The 19,130-nt window shown below is 40.7% G+C and overlaps 1 protein-coding gene across 3 annotated transcripts; it reads right to left on the minus strand.

The window, feature by feature from the left end:
• Nucleotides 1-25: 25 nt before the first annotated feature.
• Nucleotides 26-19,130, minus strand: usp47 (ubiquitin specific peptidase 47). 3 transcript variants are annotated; one of them, XM_051379031.1, is made up of 29 exons: nt 18,782-19,130; nt 15,195-15,251; nt 13,263-13,457; nt 11,325-11,441; nt 11,020-11,173; nt 10,828-10,924; nt 10,586-10,731; nt 10,384-10,463; nt 9,362-9,511; nt 9,039-9,134; nt 8,788-8,940; nt 7,969-8,127; nt 6,749-6,880; nt 6,369-6,445; nt 6,181-6,236; nt 5,835-5,947; nt 5,631-5,732; nt 5,252-5,459; nt 5,029-5,144; nt 4,782-4,901; nt 3,849-4,665; nt 3,457-3,632; nt 3,270-3,350; nt 3,029-3,144; nt 2,827-2,945; nt 2,345-2,475; nt 2,158-2,205; nt 1,907-2,037; nt 26-1,663 (listed from the first exon to the last, which is right to left on the minus strand). In XM_051379031.1, the coding sequence occupies exons 1-29, from the start codon at nt 18,824-18,826 to the stop codon at nt 1,489-1,491; spliced, it is 4,167 nt and encodes a 1,388-aa protein (XP_051234991.1). In that variant the 5' UTR covers nt 18,827-19,130; the 3' UTR covers nt 26-1,488. The 3 variants fall into 3 exon arrangements, with proteins under 3 accessions (XP_051234991.1, XP_051234992.1, XP_051234993.1); XM_051379032.1 differs by lacking the exon at nt 15,195-15,251 and having other exon boundaries at nt 18,782-19,128; XM_051379033.1 differs by lacking the exons at nt 15,195-15,251; nt 18,782-19,130 and adding an exon at nt 17,942-18,138.

The following is a 19,130-nucleotide window of genomic DNA, read 5'->3' on the forward strand; positions in this document are numbered from 1 at the left end:
CCATTTTAATTAACAGTGACATCAGTTATGAAAAAAAGCATTTTAATTAATTTCTAAAATCATCATAAACTATTTTCACACAGGATTTAAATCTCAAAGAAATAAACATCAACAACAAAAAAAAAAGATTTTCTTCAGATATTGGCATTTCTACAGTGAATAGCTGGTGGCAGCATCAGGAGCCCAGAGGGGCTGGGATGCTGAACTTCAGTCCTCAGACCAGTTGCCCGGGGCAGACTGCGAAGTCCAGCGGGCTTTCTACACCCTTTGGTGCCAGTCTATCAAGCAGCAGCAGCAGGTAGAAGCGTCAAATAAACAACCTCACGCTCTCTGCCAAAAACCCAGAGAGAGCCCCCTCCCCTCAGTACAACACAACACACATACACACACACACAGCGCGGATGACACTAGAGATGTACACCCAACCCACATGGTGCAAAAAAAAAAAAAAAATAACAACAAAGAAATCCACTTTCTAAATTAAAGGTTAATACAGACAACAGATGTGTGCCTGGTGCCTCACACGACCTAATTGAACGATTAAGTCCGGGGCAAAATAATAATTTACAACAAACAAAAACAAAACAAGGAGATTCTTAACATAGTCTACTTGGTTTTGTTTCATTGTACTTTGTATTAAAGGACCAATAGCCCATGTATCACTATATCTAGTAGAAGTGATGTAAAAGAGGTAAAGCTCCTATAAAGCACAAAGAAACAGCGGTAAGGGCGACCCATGACAACACATTACTCTGGCATTTATAGGAGCATCAGAGGAGCAGAAACAACCTCCAGAGTACAATTTCTTTAATTGTTGCTTTTTCTTAATTCATCAAATCTTGTGAATGAATGACGTCTCAACTTGTCAAAGTCACTGAGAGAGTGAGGTTGGCCTCACCAGAAGAGGTGAGACTGAGGAAGGCTGGATAAGGAGTTATTGGTTGTATGTGCTGTTGGTTTTTAAGTATTTAAAAAGGAAGGTGAGTGATGCACGATAACAATGATTTCTCTAACAGCAATGCTCATAAAGTGTGAGCATATGGACTTACAAGATGGTCACAGATTAATCAGAATCAACGCCATTCTTGAAACAGGAAGAGAAACACGCAGCGATGGGAAAGGAGACGAGAGACTTAAATAGACGGGATGGATGCCTTCCAGCCTGGTTTCACAGTCCTAACATCTCTGCATCTCTGGAGCTTTAACGTTCAATTGATTTGTCTATACAGTATTTGATTCTTTTTTTATCTGTATTGAATAGCTTTTGTACTTCCCTTTAAACTTTACAGTACAATACACTATAGTGCACAATAGGGTTTCTGAACCAGTCCTGGGGCTCAGAGTGGAGGGTGAGAGCACGTCAGCCTCACAACGCTGCTTGATGTTCAAGTTACTGTCTGGCCTGACACTCAGACTAGAGGCCTGTAGCCTGGTTGCTCTGCTGCAGCAGCCAGACGATCCAGATAACCGAGAGCAGTGGTCTGTGCCTCAGTCCTGCCCCGGGTCCTTGGCAGGGCCTCCGTCTAGGTAGATCTTGAGGGCCTTCTCCTTCCGTGGCGAGTAGCTGACACGGTGTCCGGTCTTGAGCAGACGGCTGCTCTCCTTCTTCATCAGCTCGTTGCGCTCATCCTCTGAAAGCTCCATAGGTTCCTCTGTGCTGTTCCTGCACAGACAAAAATCAGAGAAACTAAATTTAAAACTTAAAATACTAAAGGCCTGTGTTTTTGTGTGTCTGCTTCGTGTATGTGCTGAGTAAAAAATACTCAATCCATCTTCATCTGTCTTTTGCAGGGTGACTGGAATATGGTGCAGTCTTAAGTCTTATTTACATCGTTATCACAACAACTGAATGCTTCTTATATAACCAAACATGGGTTCATGGGAGCAAACATGGGAGCTATTTTACCTGTAGAAGACCACAGCTCCATCGTCACAGATGTACAGAGGCCACACGTTAAGAGTTGACACCTTAGGGTTCCAGTCCAAATCCTGATGGATCTCCAACACAGAAATATCACAGGGAAATGTTCCTCTACCCTGCAAAGAGCAAACGGATGGATTTCTCAGTCAAAGATGGAATCATTTAGAAGAGGGGAGACTAAAGCAACATAAGATAAAAAAATAAGTATCTCGTGTGAGGTACTGCATTTCACTTACCTTTGCAAATTCCAGGTTTTCGAGAGGAATATCGCTGATTTCACTCAGCTGCAAACGAAATATAGACATACCAACAGATCACAATTAATGGTACTTAAACATTAGTAGAACACTATAAAAGGTTGAGAACACTATCATTTCCATGTTTTTCTGGATGAATAAATTGTATAAAATGGATGACGCATACCTTCTCCTTAAGTTCTTCTACACTGCTGCTTTCCAAAATCACTTCCTGGAAGGGCCCGAGCTTCATTGTAGCGGGGCTCCATCTCCGGGTCAGAACAGCCAGCTGCGACATTGACTTCATTTTCTCTGGTTCTGAGAAACAAACAGACAATATATCAAGTTGTACTTTAACTGTTTATTTCATCTGAAACATCACCTGGAACATGTTTACCTGCAGTCCAATACTAGTTTTATATGCAGTTACTGGTTTTCCAAAAATAATGACAATATCCATAATTTCACCTTGTGATATTACCTCGAGTCTCTGGAACAAACAGATCATTTTGCATTTTGTTTGGGGATTTTTTTCACCTTGGAATTCCCTTTCATTTTATATCCGGTAGCAAAAATTTTAGCAATACAGCCTCATTATTGAATTACACATCCCAAGCTACAAAAACCCTGTAATAGCCATTATAACTTGTTTGAAAGAAAGAATGTTACCATTGAGAACTTCCAGGAAAACCTCCCAGTTGGAGGAGATGCTGATGTCTTCCTCATACACATGGTAGTCCAGGAACACCGTGCCTGGGTTCTTCCATGTCTTTTTCCTGAGACGGACCCTGAAAACACACACACACACTATATGATAAACACCTACACCCCCCCCCTTTTTTTGTATAAATGTGCAGTAACAAAGTCTAACCTGTCAATGCTGAGGTCAAGCTTGCAATGCTCTTTCAACTGAGGGAGCAGTTCCTCTTTAGACTGTCTGACAGTCATGCCCTTGGCAAACACTGTGTCCACAAGAAACTTGCAGGGCTGGGAAACAGGGACATGAATAAATTATCAATATTTGTTATTACAATGTTCAGCAACTCAGTCAGGTTTTTATTTCAGCTGCAATCTTCTTGAGGGCGGTAACAGAAAAGTCTTTCAGTCCTTACCTCTGTCTCATTCACTAGTAGTTGATACACTTTCACTCTGTATTCACCCTTTTTCAGTGCTCTTCCTAGTCGAATAGTTATCTATGGGAAGAAATAAAATGTCCAAGTTAAGTCTCAGTTCAAATATTGGCTCACCTTAACAGAAACTACTCAAATTTAACAAATCAAATGTAAAATTGATCCTGACCTTGTTATCGTCAGAAAATGATGAGAGTGTTTCATTGAGCCGTACGCTCTCAAACTCCTGGTTGTTGGCGTACACCCGAAACACCTTGAACTGGGTAGAGGTGACTCCCACATAGGGCTCCAGGTTCTGTTTAAATGCTGCTAATGTTATTCTCTTGTCCACATGAACGACTAAACCTGAAGCAAATCACAAGAAACAACAATAAACCCTTTGTCAGATAGTCTGACCGCTTGAGGAAAGAAAACACTGAAGACTTGCAGCCTACTGTCAATAATAGCTCAATCCAGCTCCGCATGAAAATAGTCACTGTGCTTACAAACTTTAAAAATGTAATGTGAACTAATTTGATGATTAATCGTTTAAACCCAATTCTAAATAAAAAAGGTTCATACATTTTTGAGCATCCCACGTGGAGTCATCCTGAGAGCAAGGCTCTGTTCTGAAGTACAGGTACTGAGCCTCTGCCTTGCTCTTCCCATTGTCGTCATACTCGCTGTCTGTTCCAGAGTCTTCTTCAGCAGTGTCCCAAGTCTCCTTTTTGCCCTCATGGGCTTTGGAGCGACGGCTACTTGTGATGCTGTGTGAGTCCAAGCCGTTGGCGAGCTGTATCGGCCCGCTGTCTGCATTACACAGTGTGTCACTACTGTGGCTGGAGCTCAGGATGTCGCTGTCCACTGAGCTGGTGCTGCGGTCATTGTTCACCTCAGAGTCTGAGCGCTCCTCGCAGGCAAAGTGGTTCTCAGGGTCAGAGGAGGCGCCGCTGCTGCCCCCGGCCCTGATCCGGTTCTCCAACTCTCTGTTGTCCGCAGCCACACAGAGTGAGGAGTTCGAGTCAGCCTCTTGGGTCGGGGATTCGATATGCTCAAAATCGCTGGTGTCAGAGCTTTTCTGGCTGTCACTGGTGCTGGAGCCCTGCTGCTGCTGCTGCTGCTGCTGCTGCTGCTGCAGAGAGAGATTCTTTAACTTTTCTGTGCTCTCCTCAAGGATAGCCTCTACAGATTTCCTGTTACCCTTTGACCCATCAAAGGGCACATCAGAGTCACCGCCTACTTTTTGGCAAAGAGTTCTGTTGGCCAAGGTACCAGGAGACTGCTCAGGCAGTAACACCAAGAGTCGGATTGTATTCCCATGACGATCCAACAGTTTCCACAAGAGTGAGTCAGTGAAAGCAACCTGATGATCCGTCGACTCAGAGCTCTCTACAAAAACCTGATGAAAAACAAAACACAAAACAATTCAAATTTAATAGTGTTAAGAATTTCTGATGGGCACAACAAAATGCAAAAGACATGGAAGAACATGTTAGAATGAAAAAATGTAGGAACCTTGTTACTCCTGAAGAACCCTTCAGCTTTCAGTGTCTTGTTTGGAACATACAGGAGACGGAGGTCATTATAGCAGCGCTCCAGGACCACGCGCATGGTTTCTGCAGATAGCCCTGTAGCCTGGAAAGAAACACACACATAAGCCTTGTGTCTGCAAGGATGATCCCATATTCTTCATAATTTATATTTTATTTAAGTTGAGGAAGGAATAGACGATACAGTGAAGAAAGTAAGAAGAATAGAAAACCTGTGCAATAAGCTGTTTGAATTCAGTGATCGTCTGGTTCAAGTACGCTCGGACACTGATTGGAGAGGCGATGGTCTCACTTTTCAGATCCACAACATGAACCTTCACCATCACCTCTGCATGTAATCAAATTCACCCACACATACAGAAAAAACAAGATGATTATCTCCCATCACTTTGACACTAACTTAATAGTTTGACACAACAGTGGCATGTTACTGACCTCCAGGTTTGTAAGGCTGGAACACTTGCTCTGGCCTGCGGGTCTCGAGCAGCAAGTCGAACATATATGAGGATTTGACTCCTCCCAGCAGCAGGCCCATCGGTGTGTCCTCCTCACCTTCGTAGGAGCGCTCCAGGTACTCATGGAACTCATCGTACTTTACCAAGCGGCAGCAGTCCAGAGAGACCACACCCTCTAGCTCCATCAGCTGAGGTACAGAACGCGCAAATGGCAACAAAATTAGTCAAGAGCTTACCCCAACTCTTTTGGCTATGTCTAATTATTGTGTAATACAGTGGTTGGAAGTAACCTTTTTTTGAAGTCTCCTTTCTAGTGCATTAAACATTTAAGAATCAAAAGGTCAGAGGCTGAAACAAACCTTGAAGGCCATCTCTGTTGCTTCTCTGAGAGTTTTGTCCTTGTGTACTTCCAGCTTGCTCTCCATCATCATCTTTACAGGATGCATGCAGAAAAGCTTTATCTGAAGGTAAAAAGCAAGGAAGCAATAATAGTTAAACCTGTTATAAAAGAGGCAATAACTCACTTAGGAGGCAGAACAGATCTTGATCCAAGGACTGTGTACCTTGCAAGTGTTGCGCTCAATCTCCCTCTGTCGCTTCTCCTGCTCTTCAGACTCTTTCTCCTTTTGAACCAAACTCTTTATGTGCTCTGGGAAGTCTTCCGCGGCTAAATACTCTGCAGACAGGACCGACAGAGTACACATTACAACTGCATACTAATTTAAGGACAGGCACAGTCAAGGCAACCATAGTAACTGAAGTAGTGAGATAATGATCAAAATGTAAAAACACCTCCATGACTCTGCCACGCTGAATGAATGTGGTGGTGTGGTTTCTGGTGTGGGGCACATTACAGGACAACAAAGGATGGCATTACCCATTGCAAAGTTAATTGAATTAATTTCTTACTTGCATTCCTTGAGGGATCTTTCAATCTATAAATCAGCATATAAGCATTTGTAGAGCTGTTGGGAGACAGAAAGATTTCTTGTTAATGAACATAGTGGAATGAATATATATATTTTGTCTTGTCGGCCATAAAAGAAGAAGAATGTGTGTGTCAACCTCCTGTTGGATATAGATATAAGACAACTGACCTTGCAAAGGCACTGGAGTAATAGCCTCTGCTCCCTGAGGACCCCCCATATGTCTTCCTGATATCATCTTGGGTGATCTGCCCAACAGAAAGGAACACAACCGTACTGACACTGATTCAACCAGTACTCCCATGTTAATGATAAGTAGACAGATAAAAATAAGCTTATTTGCTAGCTGCAGCGCATTTACATTTAAGTATAAACCACAATGTTGATCAATGTGAATGGTCCCTGGTAAAAAAAATTCAAAAAATAAATAATAAGTAATTAAAACAGAGCACAAACTGATAACTAGCACTGATATAGTCTGGTTAGTCTCCCCCCCCAACATTTAAGTGCTGTAAAAGGACAAAACAGGTTACTCAAGGGCTGAGGCTGACCTTGCTAACGTGTTGATCATTGAAACTGTACCACTGGCCATCACTGAAGGATTTGATGCAGGCGTAGTAGTGGCCACCCGCAGCGCTCCCAGAATGAACCATGACGGAGAACAGCTCAAAGGTCAGCAAACTCTGAGGACAGACAGAAGTTGTGTTTTGTTGGTGCTCAGCGGCAAGGTAACTGAGCAGTACTTAATATGAATGACAGACTGACATCTCATGTAACAAGAACAGGGAAGTAAAGAATCACTTTTCAGCTTTGTCTGCCCCATCCCAACAGTTGCTCTCCCCATCCCGACAATATTGGCATGGCAACTTCAGTAGCTTATATTCGTCATATGTTGAAACATACATAGCCGATCCTAATGATCAGTATCAGGACATGTTTTTAATGGATCAGATTTCTCAACCTCAGCCTGCTTGTACTGAAGTGCTGCTCTCCTTAATGACAGCCAGGCCCTACACAGCATATAAGATTAAAAATAAGTGATTGAGTGTGAATAGGAAAAATGATTTGGTCGCTCTGGTGACTGACTCTGTTCCGACACCCTGGTTGGCAAGATACACAGATTTGCTGAGCGCCAACACTAACAAAGCTGTTATCTCTCCTCTTATTAACATAGAGCAAGGTACAAAACATTCAGGTAGAAGCCTCTCGTTTTCAGCTGGCGCTGACTGACGCGGTTAAAACTGTCAAATGGCGGCAGCAGGTCTTATCAGCTGTCGCTAATTAATGCTAAATCCATGAGTAACTTCATGGAATGTCAAAATAAAACTTGGCTGTCTCCGGGTTTGTAGGTTTTATGCAAGTTGCTGTACTCTGCCAAGATTGTTTAGTGTTTGCAGTGTCATGCGTGTTTGAGGAGTCACTTTCTACCAGTTAAACCTTTGTCTATATCATTTTTTATGAGCTACTTGATACAAATACTGAACATCCTGATTAAAAATGACAAAGTTGATGAGCTTAAATTATCGGAATAAGGTGGCCGAACATTAAAAGACTATGCCTGTTATTTCAGTGCATCAGGTAATCAGGCAATTCAAATGTAAGTAAATAGAATCAAAGTAAAGTAGTATCAGATCTGACTCAGATACCCAATATAAAGCACTTGGATCCGCATTGGGGCAGAAAACCTGATCGGTGTAATCTAACAGACCACTGCCCAGCGAGATTACGAAGAATCAACATTATCTATAAAGTGAGTGGTCAAGATTGTTACCTTTGGCTTCAACACCCTTTCTGTGCTGCTAGTGCTGTCCAAGCAGATGCCCTCATCCACACAATCATCGGTGGAAAAATCGTTGCTCATCTGGTCGCTGTGGCAACTGCCTTCATTCTCTGCCCCGCTGTCAGTGCAGCTCTCTGTCTGAGGCGACTTCTACAGAGGAGGCCATTTTAAAACCAATCATAAAGAAGCATTTTTTTTAAAAAAACATAGGCTAGACACAGCGGTCCACCATGTTTTATATGAAACACATATGGTGAGTTGCTAAAAACTGCGAGTAGCTTCTGAGGAAAGCTTCACATTTATTCTTTTAACTTGATAAAATTTCAACAGTGAAAAACTAAAGACACCTGTAACATATCAAAAGTTTCCTTTAAGGCCTAAAAAGGTGTTTAGGTATTTATCTAGCCCTTGTGTTGTGTCATATTACTGAAGCACTATATCCCATGTTTCGCCGGACGCTTCCCCCACGCAATCTTTTTCAAACATTTGTTGCACTTCCCACCCAATGTTGGAATCCTTTTCGAGTGAAATACAGCCACACTTTTTCAACTATTTCAATACACTTCTCTGGTACTGAAATGAGGCACAAAGATCTGTGTTGTGATTTGGTCCGGTAATACCGGTTTTACCGGTGCCACAATAGCATGTGTGTGACACATCTTTTCTTTTTCCCAACCCTAGCTTCAAGATCACATCAAGATATTGGTAATTAATAGAAGAAAGAAAGAAAACTACAAAATGTTTAAGACCTATTAATCTATTATAAATCAGAATAGTGATGGAAGTAGGTACTGCCATTTCTGCTCTCACCTCATCTTCCACATCAATAAATGGACTCATGTCAAGCTCGTCAGGGAAAGTCATGCGGTCGTTAAGCTTGATGCGATGCATAGTGGTGTAGTCAAAATCAAACCGCTTCAGCTGGAGTGTCAGCAGGTAGGGAAAGTGCAGAAATCTCAGACCCTGTGTAGAGAAGCATTTATCACAGAATCAGGCAGGTCAATAACAGGACACTGTCTTCATTGAACATGTCTTTCATGTCACATTTTCAGTGTGCTCACCTTGCGGGCGTCACATTTCTTTTTGCAACGTTCACAGAAGTACTGGTTGGGCCCATCCAGAGTTTCTGGTTGGATAAATGCCTGCAAAGCCTCTTCCTGTGGCAGAAGTGTATCATTAGTTTCAGGTCCCTTTAGATGGAGGCTAAAAAAACTAAATGGTCATAAACTGTATTAAAATGAGATGCAAGTACTGAATTCAAGGCAGCCTTAAGGCCTAATGTTGTTAAGTGTTGCGCGAGTCTTTGCAGCCAGTGTGTTAAATAAAACACACAACATATGAAACTACAAACAAAGGAAGGAATGAAATGTGGAGAGAAACACACCACACTGCCATAGGCCTGGCTGGCTCCAAAGGGTCTGATGACAAGAGGGATGTCCAGGTAAGTATCAATCCTCCAGCTCTCATAGCCACACTCCAGACAACGAACATAATCCTTCAGCTTCCCCTGGTACAGCTGGTTGATCAGGTCAGCCTGAGGATACGGAGGCATGACAGTCAGGCCTTCTCAGCCATATTTCACTTGTAACAATACAGCATTTGTTAGGGCAACAAAATTGTCTTCCCCTGTTACACTCTAATTAATGAGGAACCAATGTGCAATTATTGTCTGTGTGACCCCACCTGCCACCCAAAACTGTTAGATGGATTGAAAACAACTTTCCTATTCTTGGATTCTAACCAGTAGTGGGGCCATTTTAGGACATCTCAGTTCACCAGGCTCTTCTCTATGATGTTGGATTTAATGTAGCTCAACATTAAGGTAGCCAAATGGTCTAAGTTATATTCTGTGCACCTCAAGTGTTTAAACTACAGCTAACGTGCAAAAATCTCGCCTTTACACAACAAATACATTTAAGTTGACCTAAAATATTTGAAAAAACATACTAAGATTAATTCTAAATTGGGGCTTGCAGGAATGCTAAATCTTTATTTGTCATCCAGACTTGGATAAAAAGAGTAATGTCATTTATTCAGCAGTTAACAATTACCAGGTTTTTAACTTTAAACTCTCACTTTCACCATAAACATCCAAAAAGGTGAACTACAAAAAATATAATCGAATACATTAGTGTGTTATTTTTAAATGGGGCTCAATCACAGGCATTCATTTTGTGCTAACCGGGAGCTCGTGTGTACAGACCACATGGGTGTACATACGCACACTGGATTAAGTGTTTGCAGTTTAGAACTCACTCCTGAGATAAGGAACAGCTAACCCTGGGGCTTACAGGCCCATTTCACTTTTCCCACAGTAGGTCTTTTGTTTCCATTGTGGGGCTCAGACTGTCTGCTGAATTTATTTTTGTTGTCAGACGTCTAGGAAAACTTCTTGCATTCTCCTACCTGCTCTGTCTGTTTCCACTTTTGCTCCAGGGCATCGAACATGACCCTGCACAGCTCCTGGACGTCATGCTGCTGCCAAGCTAAAAACAAACGCACACAAAGTGTAATTAAGTGTACAGATGCAGAGGCACATGGTCTCTCTATTCCGAACCATGCAGAACAAGCCATGTGAGTCTAGTAACAGGAGAGTACAAACGCTCACCCTCACTGCTGTCCCAGCCAAAGCTCCGCGTCACGTCAGTGGTCTCGATCGCTCGTTTCTTACTGGTCTGCAGCAGAACAAACAGCCTTTGCAGCTGGTAGGGGATACTGGTGACTGGATCCTCCTCAGATTCCTCAAACTCCCAGCTGAAGTTGGACAGAAATTATAGAAGAATTTTAAAGTTATCCATCACAAGTAAAACACAAAGATTCACAAAGATATCTACAAGCATAGTTCCTTACTTGTAGAGCGCATTTCTGAACTCCGGAGTCATGAACAGTGTTTGCAGAAGACTGTTCAAATAGCAGGTCATAGCCTGGTTGACCAAGCCTACGTAACCTACAGCAGAGGGCAAGACACAGGAAGTAAGAGGTCAATTTGGGGTTGTATAAAAAGAAGTGATGTCAGATATTCAAAAGGAGACAAAACCTCACCTGTCTCAGATTTGTTGAGTATGGACGAGTAGGAGTAGGATGGACTGCTGTAATCGCCACTGCAGCCCGCAGTGCCGTCCCTCGGTAGGGGCCCAATAAACCTCTCCTGGGAACTGTCATCCAGTCCACTGCTATCTGCTGTTGCTGACTCATCCTGCACACATAAACATAGAGGTATTTAGTTTCCAAACCAATGTCCCTGCAGTAGACCTAAGAACAAACAACAAAAGGTTTAACAAAATGTTTGTATTTTTTAAATTATTTAAGGAATCAGGAACTCATTTTGTTCATTTTATATGACTCACCGATGTAACCTGGGGCTGCTCTCCATCTTTGTCCGTAAGCTGGAGGAAATTCCTCTTACCACCAGGCTCAAATCCAGAATCTGAGAGGAACATCTCACTGCTGTGGTCCAGTGGTGCCTAGAGGGAGGTACAGTAATAACAAAAATCACATGAACAGACGCACGAAAACAACTATCTCTGGAAAATGCTGAAAAACAACAGCTTCAAAAACAAAGCGGTTTTTCTCTGTAAACGGGACCAACTCACAAGACCTAGATTCCCACTGAACTCATTTTCAGCCAGTTCTCTGTACTGACGCACACGAGGAAAGTAGCTTGAAGCCAACATGTGAACAACGCTATGTAGCCGAAGACTTTCTGTCTTTCTCCTGGGCAAGCTGAGGACGAGCAAGCAAAGTGCTGCAGTGGAAACATACAGTAGCTTAATCCACTGACCTACTCAGTGAGATAACAACAGACACAGCACCTGGGCTTTGGCCTGGGTCAGCAGCAGGATTAGCCTGTGCTCATTTAAGAAAAGGGAGAAGTATGTACACAAAGACAACACAGAACAAGCTCATAGTAAACACTGAGTGAGCATATTATGAAGGCATTAATTCTACTGCAGTATAGTTCTCAGTGCTAAATATGAGTGTGCTCTCTCTTTGCAACACCGTTCTTACACCCTTTATTTTCTTTGTGGCAGAGAACAATGGTATGGCATAATTCATTTTTTAACTGATAGCATTGAAAAAAGAAAAACCATTAGGTGCTGTCTGACTTTAAAACATATCTCTACCACTATCAGCTTCACTGGGGTCACGATATGGTGACACTGGGCCTCCATTGTAGAAGTGGTAAGGGCTGTATGTCTTAACCAGGGTAAAAAAATTAAGGTAATTTGGGGGTTTGTGGAAACGAGATCCTGTCTTAAATAGAATACAATTATTTGATGATGCTGTTTTATTGCTGGTAAAAAAATATTTTTAGCTGGTAAAGCTTCTCTTCTCTCTCTTCTTTACCAGCCATTGGTAGATGAGTGAACAAGTTAAAATTGGACCGTGTTCCTAACATAAACTTCTTATAAGTGGAAGATAATTCAACAGCAACTGCAAACACAGGCTAGGAGCCGTTACCATGAATCCTGCTAGAGTTCAACTAAAATACTTAACCTGAACTTCACAAATCACAACACTCACTTTATTCTGCACCAGTTATTTTTTGTTCAATGATTCAAATCATTGTCAAATCACTGCTTTGTTTAGCTGCATTACTGCACAAAGAGCAATACAGAATAACAGCATTCAGAAAAAAAATAGCAGACAAAACATTGCAAACTCAGACTTGCCTCAAAATTAGCAAACTACAAATATAAATAAAAATAGTCATGCTGACAACCATAAAAACAAAACAATGGTTGCAAGACGCTAAACCGCTCCATACAGTTGAGGTGAACTGCAGAGTCGGTTGATTGTTCTCTGGGAGTTCATTACTACGAGCAACCACTTCCACATTACACACACTCACTTGATTGATAGTTAAAATAAAAATATTGATTAGTGCAGTTTGAATCATTTCTGAGCTGAAACCTAAACATTTTTAATCCTACGCAAACCTCAGCTATCTACACTATTATATCAACACAGAGCTTTCCCTGCCAAGATAGATTAAGTCAACCATGTTTTTGTTTGAACACTTAAGTCAAGTAGGGTGGGAAAAAGGCCCCTACTGATTGCAAACCTTCAACATTTTTAAACACACAGTCAAACTAAGAAAGGCCGGTTTTTAATGCCATGCCACCTTTAGCATTATGATATATAACTTTTACCTTGATTTAGCCATTTGATTTGACAGAGTAATCACACAACCTCAGCCCTGAATTCCATAATTACATTGCTGTGTATATTAATGTAAAAAAATCCCATGCTGTCAGAAGAAAAGTCTAGACTGATCTCATTACCATTTCTGGCGTATTTCCCCAGGCAAGGTCAAAAGTGCCATTCACATATCCTGCTTTGTGGGCAACATCTTCATAAAGTTTGGAGAGGGTGGTGGAAGCTGGCAGGTTGAGGGTGAGCCTCTCATTGACCGTCTTTGCACTGGTGGTGTCCTGAATAATACACAGCACTCTGGGCTCCTCGGCTGCATTTTGGATCTACAAATCAAGAAGAATGGGGGGAGAAAAACATTAGCATGATGCATTGGCTAGATTTTCATCCTGCATTCTGTGTTTTAAGCTAAGTGTTTGAATAAAAGGGTAGTACATTTGTGAGGCTGTGCAACAAATGTCATCAACAGAAGCACGTCATGCCTCAATACGGATATGACCTTCATTTTACACGTTAATGTATGTTTCTGAAAAAGATACAGCTGGCTATTGAACCGTTTTTGGTACCAACTGAAATGTATCAGAGCAACAAAAACAAAATATCTGGAATAAAATGTCAGATTTGTAGCCTTGTTTACTTATTCCATGATCAGAAATAAATTAAATAAAATATTAAAAATGTTGCTAATTTTTGACTAATTTATTTCAACAAACATGCTGTATGGTTGCTTGTGTTTGGATTTGAGAATCCAAGCTTTTCTCCAAAAAGGGTTTTGTAGAAAAACATTTCTACACATTGTGTAGATCACGGTTTCTATCCCTCAAGATAAAATATTGAAATATATCAGGTGATGAAAAAATTTGAATTGATAGTGAGCCATAATAAAGAGATCAATTTAATTAGAAACAGTATGAATTCACGGTGTCAACAATCAGTAATGTCAGATGAAAAAAAAAAAACATTAGTCATCATGGCTAAAAACATGAAACTAATAGAACACACTTAAAATTTAATTTTATTCCATTAAAGTATTATCAAATGCAGAAAAAGCTACCACTATGTGACTGTTTTATTTTTATTCATGGCTGTATCTTGTTATTATCTTGACAAATTACCAATGTTTCGTTGTATTTTCATGCCAATCACAGAAACAAATTACATTCTTCACAATAAAACAAACTGATGTGTCAGTGACATGCAGGTGCTTATCTCCAACAATGGCAGCCTTGCAAAAGAAGCTTTCTCATGTCAGATTGGTTTGCCAAGGATTAATAGGAATCTGAGAAAAGGGTTCACTTTGCTTCCTACACATGACTGTACAAGCCCTCTTGCTGGGCAGTCACTGATCTTTGGTTACGGTTTTAAAAACACAAAAACATGGACAGTTGTCAAACTTTCTCTGAAATTGTCCACAAAAATGCAATGCCATGCAATCCCTGACATGCTTCATTTGACTGCATCTCACACACACACACACACAGTTGTGATATAGCGTGTGTGACAGCAAGTCACTTCTGAACACTCCCCATAGTTTGTTTTCTCATTGGTCTGGTATGTACTGTACCTTCATCAAAAACAAAAGGAGCAAAAGATTTGCAGAAAAACATGCAAAGATAATGCCAGACCAGCTTCCTAAGCTTCAGGTATTGGTGATTACTACAACTACAAAATGTTTGGCATTTTAAATTACTGAACTACTGCATAAACAATGAATAATTGATTAAGAAAAGCAATATACAACCGTAATAAACCTATTAAAAAGTAGAGAAGAGGGTTAAATGATATTACACTCTAAATATTGAATTATAGTAAGAATTAAAAACTGCCACACACTTAAACGTGGGAATTAATCTTGTGTACCGGTACTTTTAATTGATCATACATTTCCTGATTTCAATAACTCTGATAATATTATACTGTAGAATTAACATAATATTATTGCTTAAGATAACATTAAACACTAATGCATTTGAGAACTTTGGCTTACGATCACAGTGCTGCTTTATTCAATGCATTCATTTAACACCATGCTTTATTCCACTTCACTCACAAGGCATTGCTACCTGAGAAATCCTCTTCATCTCATCAAATATACTCTGTCTGCAACTCCAAAACACACCCTAATAACATACAGAGATAGTTGATGTGAAGAACAACTTAAAACAAATACAACAAGGTAAATAAGTTGTAAAAGATACCTGTGTAATTACCCTAAAAACCACCTTTAGGTGATAAATACAGGAATATATTCAAGTTATTCCTGTTTTTGGAACATCTTGTGGGGTTGGTGATCTTAGCAAAATGTGACTGACAGGTCCTATAAAGAAGCTGCAGCTGACAACACACAAGTGTATTATGAGATTAAAGGTTATTTTTACCGTGGATATAATCACAAGGTGCTGACATGAATCCACAGGTACTGCAAAGCACAGGCTGTGTTTCTTATAGCTGTAACTGATTCCAAATGGCAAAAAATAATGATAGACTATAATGTTGTGAAATGTCAGTATCCATGAACACCCATTAATACAATGTAATGTATACCTGCACATGGCATGCACAGAAAAACTAGCTAGCACTAGCTGTCGATAGCAGTTTGTACTTCTAAAATGTAATTTGTATTTTTATCGTGGCTCAACAAAATAAATTGCAGACTTGTTCAGAGACCCCTGGCATCCTGGCAGAGGAAGCTAAAGAACTGTGAAAAGTACAAAGGAGGTTTATGCACAGCTGCAAACTTTTTCCACTTGGAAAAAAAAAAAAGATGTATGGACAAATTTAAACATAAAGCAAGTGCAGCAAAGCTCTGTGTCAGCTTTCTGCCATGATGCTTAATAGCAAAGATCCGTTAACATTTCAACCAAAACATTGGGGAACTTCCAGTGGTGGCTAAATCCATTTTAGCAGTGGAGGCAAACATTGCATGTTCACTGCCTGTTTGTTTTTGGCTTGTTGTGACTCGCACTAGCAAAACAGACCAGTATGTAAAATTTTCTTCATTCTTTGAAAATATTATTCTTCTGTAACTCATTCAATGCCACAGCATTATGGGCTGCAATGAGAAGCATGTTTGTTTTGCATGTGCCTTTCTCTAGCAGCCGTCATCACATGGCCCCTTCAAAGACAATGTAGTGTGGATGAAACTTTCTGACTGATAAGAAATGAATGATTAACTGATATGTGGTTCTTGTTATGACAATACATAGAATGAAGCAATACTAAATGATCAACTATCACTATGCAGGATTTGATGTTGCAGCTCTCTGTGTTGTAGTGTATGGAAAACATTCTGACAGAATTAAATGTCAAAACATTGCTTTTTTTTGTGTAAAATGTGGTAAGGATGTACTGTATGTACATGCTGTATGGTGACAACAATAGGTTTTGTTACCATGAATCTACACAGCACAACCACTACAAAGTCCTTCTGTAGCCACCCATCTTAAATGTTTGCACATGGTTGCATGTGGGAGTGTGGTTATGAGACTGCGGTTATTAGCTGGGTGTCTCTCCTCTCAAATGTTTCATTTAATTGGGCCCACGGCATCAACAGAGAGCCCTCAGTGACTTCTGTTATCCCAGGGCACCACAACACCGGCCCGCTGCCATAAACTTTCAACACCAAACACCAGCTTAAGTTACCGACACTATCCTACCTACTCTTGAGCTCATGTCTTTTTCCACAACATTTGTCAATCATTTGTAACCGCACCATTGATTTCAGCAACAGAGCTTAATGTACTGGAGGTGGTTGGTTTTATGTTCCTGTCCTACAAGCATGCCTACGGACATAAAGGACAGTCTGACATATATTTTAATGGTCAGCTGATCTTGTAATTTTGTTGGGAAATACAACGATTAACCACGTGCAAAGCTACAACAACAGGCTTTCACATCTATTTCAAACAGCACAGGGAGTTTCCTCATTGCAATGTTATGGCCAATGTGAGACAGTTCAGTGTATGCAAAGATGTAAAATAATTGTTTACAAGTATTTCTTTCTGATTAAAAAAAATTAATTGTATATATATATTTGCATACCACAATATGAAATATATAGATAAAGTGGAGAAGAACTAAATTATGTAATTAAACCAACCATTGCCCATAATAATAATAATAATGGCTTTATTAAGGACACAAGGAAGAAGGACTTTATTTTTTTAATCAGTCAAATGTGATTTTTAAAGTGCTCAAAGTCTAAGAAATTCCTTCTTTGCTGCCAAAATAAAAAGTAAATAATACAAATCTATTTCCTCTTCACAGACTCGAGTCACCGTGTTGTTTAAAACAAAGGCTTGCCCAGCAGGGTTTGATAACATCCATTAAAAATCCATTAATCAATTGTGTAGCTATTAAAACGAACCGTATTAAAAATGTGTGCAGTGGTGCATCATTAAATCCAGCCAGTATCACCCAGTGACGTCGTATGCCTGATGTATGACTGCAGCTGACGTCAATGCAGCCAAAGTGTTATTACAACAACAACAAAACAACAAAACACCCATAAACCCAAATAACTTATAGCAAGTCAATAAATACACAACAACAAATATAATAGAAAATAACACATGAACATGACTGCCATAACACACAGGTGAATGTTAACATGTCAGCATACAAATGACCATCTGGTGACCATAAAGGGGGATGACAGAGGCTAGAGCCGAGTCTTTGTCTACTGGACAACAAAGTAACATCGTAGATTAGTTAGATTATTGTTTCAGGAAGGTTATTTCACGTTAACAGTAGCTAACCACACAGCCAAACATGGCAGGACAAACAAGCAGAGGCTAAATAGCTACATTACCATCACGACAAACGAGTTCATCAAGGGTGTCCAGGAGGGGCGAACATGTTTACTCTAAACATCATGGACACACAATCACCGTGTATTACCAATATTAACGCTAACTGCATCTTCACGAGTAAGGTCAACATCTCGGTTACTCAAATATCAATCCGGTAACATTAGCGTTAGCTGGCGACGAGCTACCCTCAACCAGAAGCATTGAAAACAAGCTGCGACCCCCGAGAGAGAGGGAGAGAGGGAGAGAGGGAGAGAGAGAGAGAATCAAAGAGTGCACATTTATAAAACCAGCTTCTGGGGTAAACGGTGCTTCAACACTGCCAGTGAGGTCCACTGATGTCATATAGCTATTGGCATTTGGTTTAGCAACTTTTAAAACATCTCGGTTGAACAGAGTTGATGCCATTAGCCAGACTAGCCACTAGCTAATGTTACTTGATGCTTAATGTTGACAAACGTCAAACATGTGAAAAAGCTGAGTGGTTGTTGATGATCAGAAAGACAAATTCTAAAGCTAGACAACTCAATAGATGATTTCGCTGAAGATTTACCAACCTACATAAACTCATTTTGTCTGAGATACAGAGAAACTACCCGCTACCTGATGTTAGCCAGAGCCTCACTTAGCTAGCCATGTCATGATAGGCCGTTCAAGTCATGTTTAGCTAACTGTTAGCCGCTGAGAGTTAGCCTCTAAATGACAAACCAAACATGGTAAAACTCCCAAAGTGGTGCAAACAAGTTGTTCGCCATTATTAACAAACATGGGTGCAAGGGTGACAGCTACCGGCCCAGAGGTCGAGGCTCCGACCTGGGCTGGGTCCGTGATAACAAGCTCACCTCTTTGGGTACGAACTGGTTCTCCTCGCTAGGCACCATTTCCATTTGTGCGACAGTTCAGACAAGCGTCTGTCCGGAGAGGGGATGTCAGCGACACAACTCTGCAGCGGTAAACACAAACATGGTGTGTGTGTGTGTGTGTGTGTGTGACCTGTTTGCTGTAAGTTTGGATGCTTGGATAACTAAATTAAACTTGACCCCCCCCCAAAAAAAAAAAAAAAAAACTTGTAGGCTTCTCAATGTGATCGCAACACTTTCGGTTACACTACCCGAGCACACAGTGTCCCTGCTGTAAGTGGAGAAAGATGGCCGGTGTGTTACTCCGCGAGACTTCACTCGGGGAGGCTTT

Source organism: Dicentrarchus labrax, unplaced genomic scaffold, assembly GCF_905237075.1.
Source record: "Dicentrarchus labrax unplaced genomic scaffold, dlabrax2021, whole genome shotgun sequence".
NCBI classification, from domain to species: Eukaryota; Metazoa; Chordata; class Actinopteri; family Moronidae; genus Dicentrarchus; species Dicentrarchus labrax.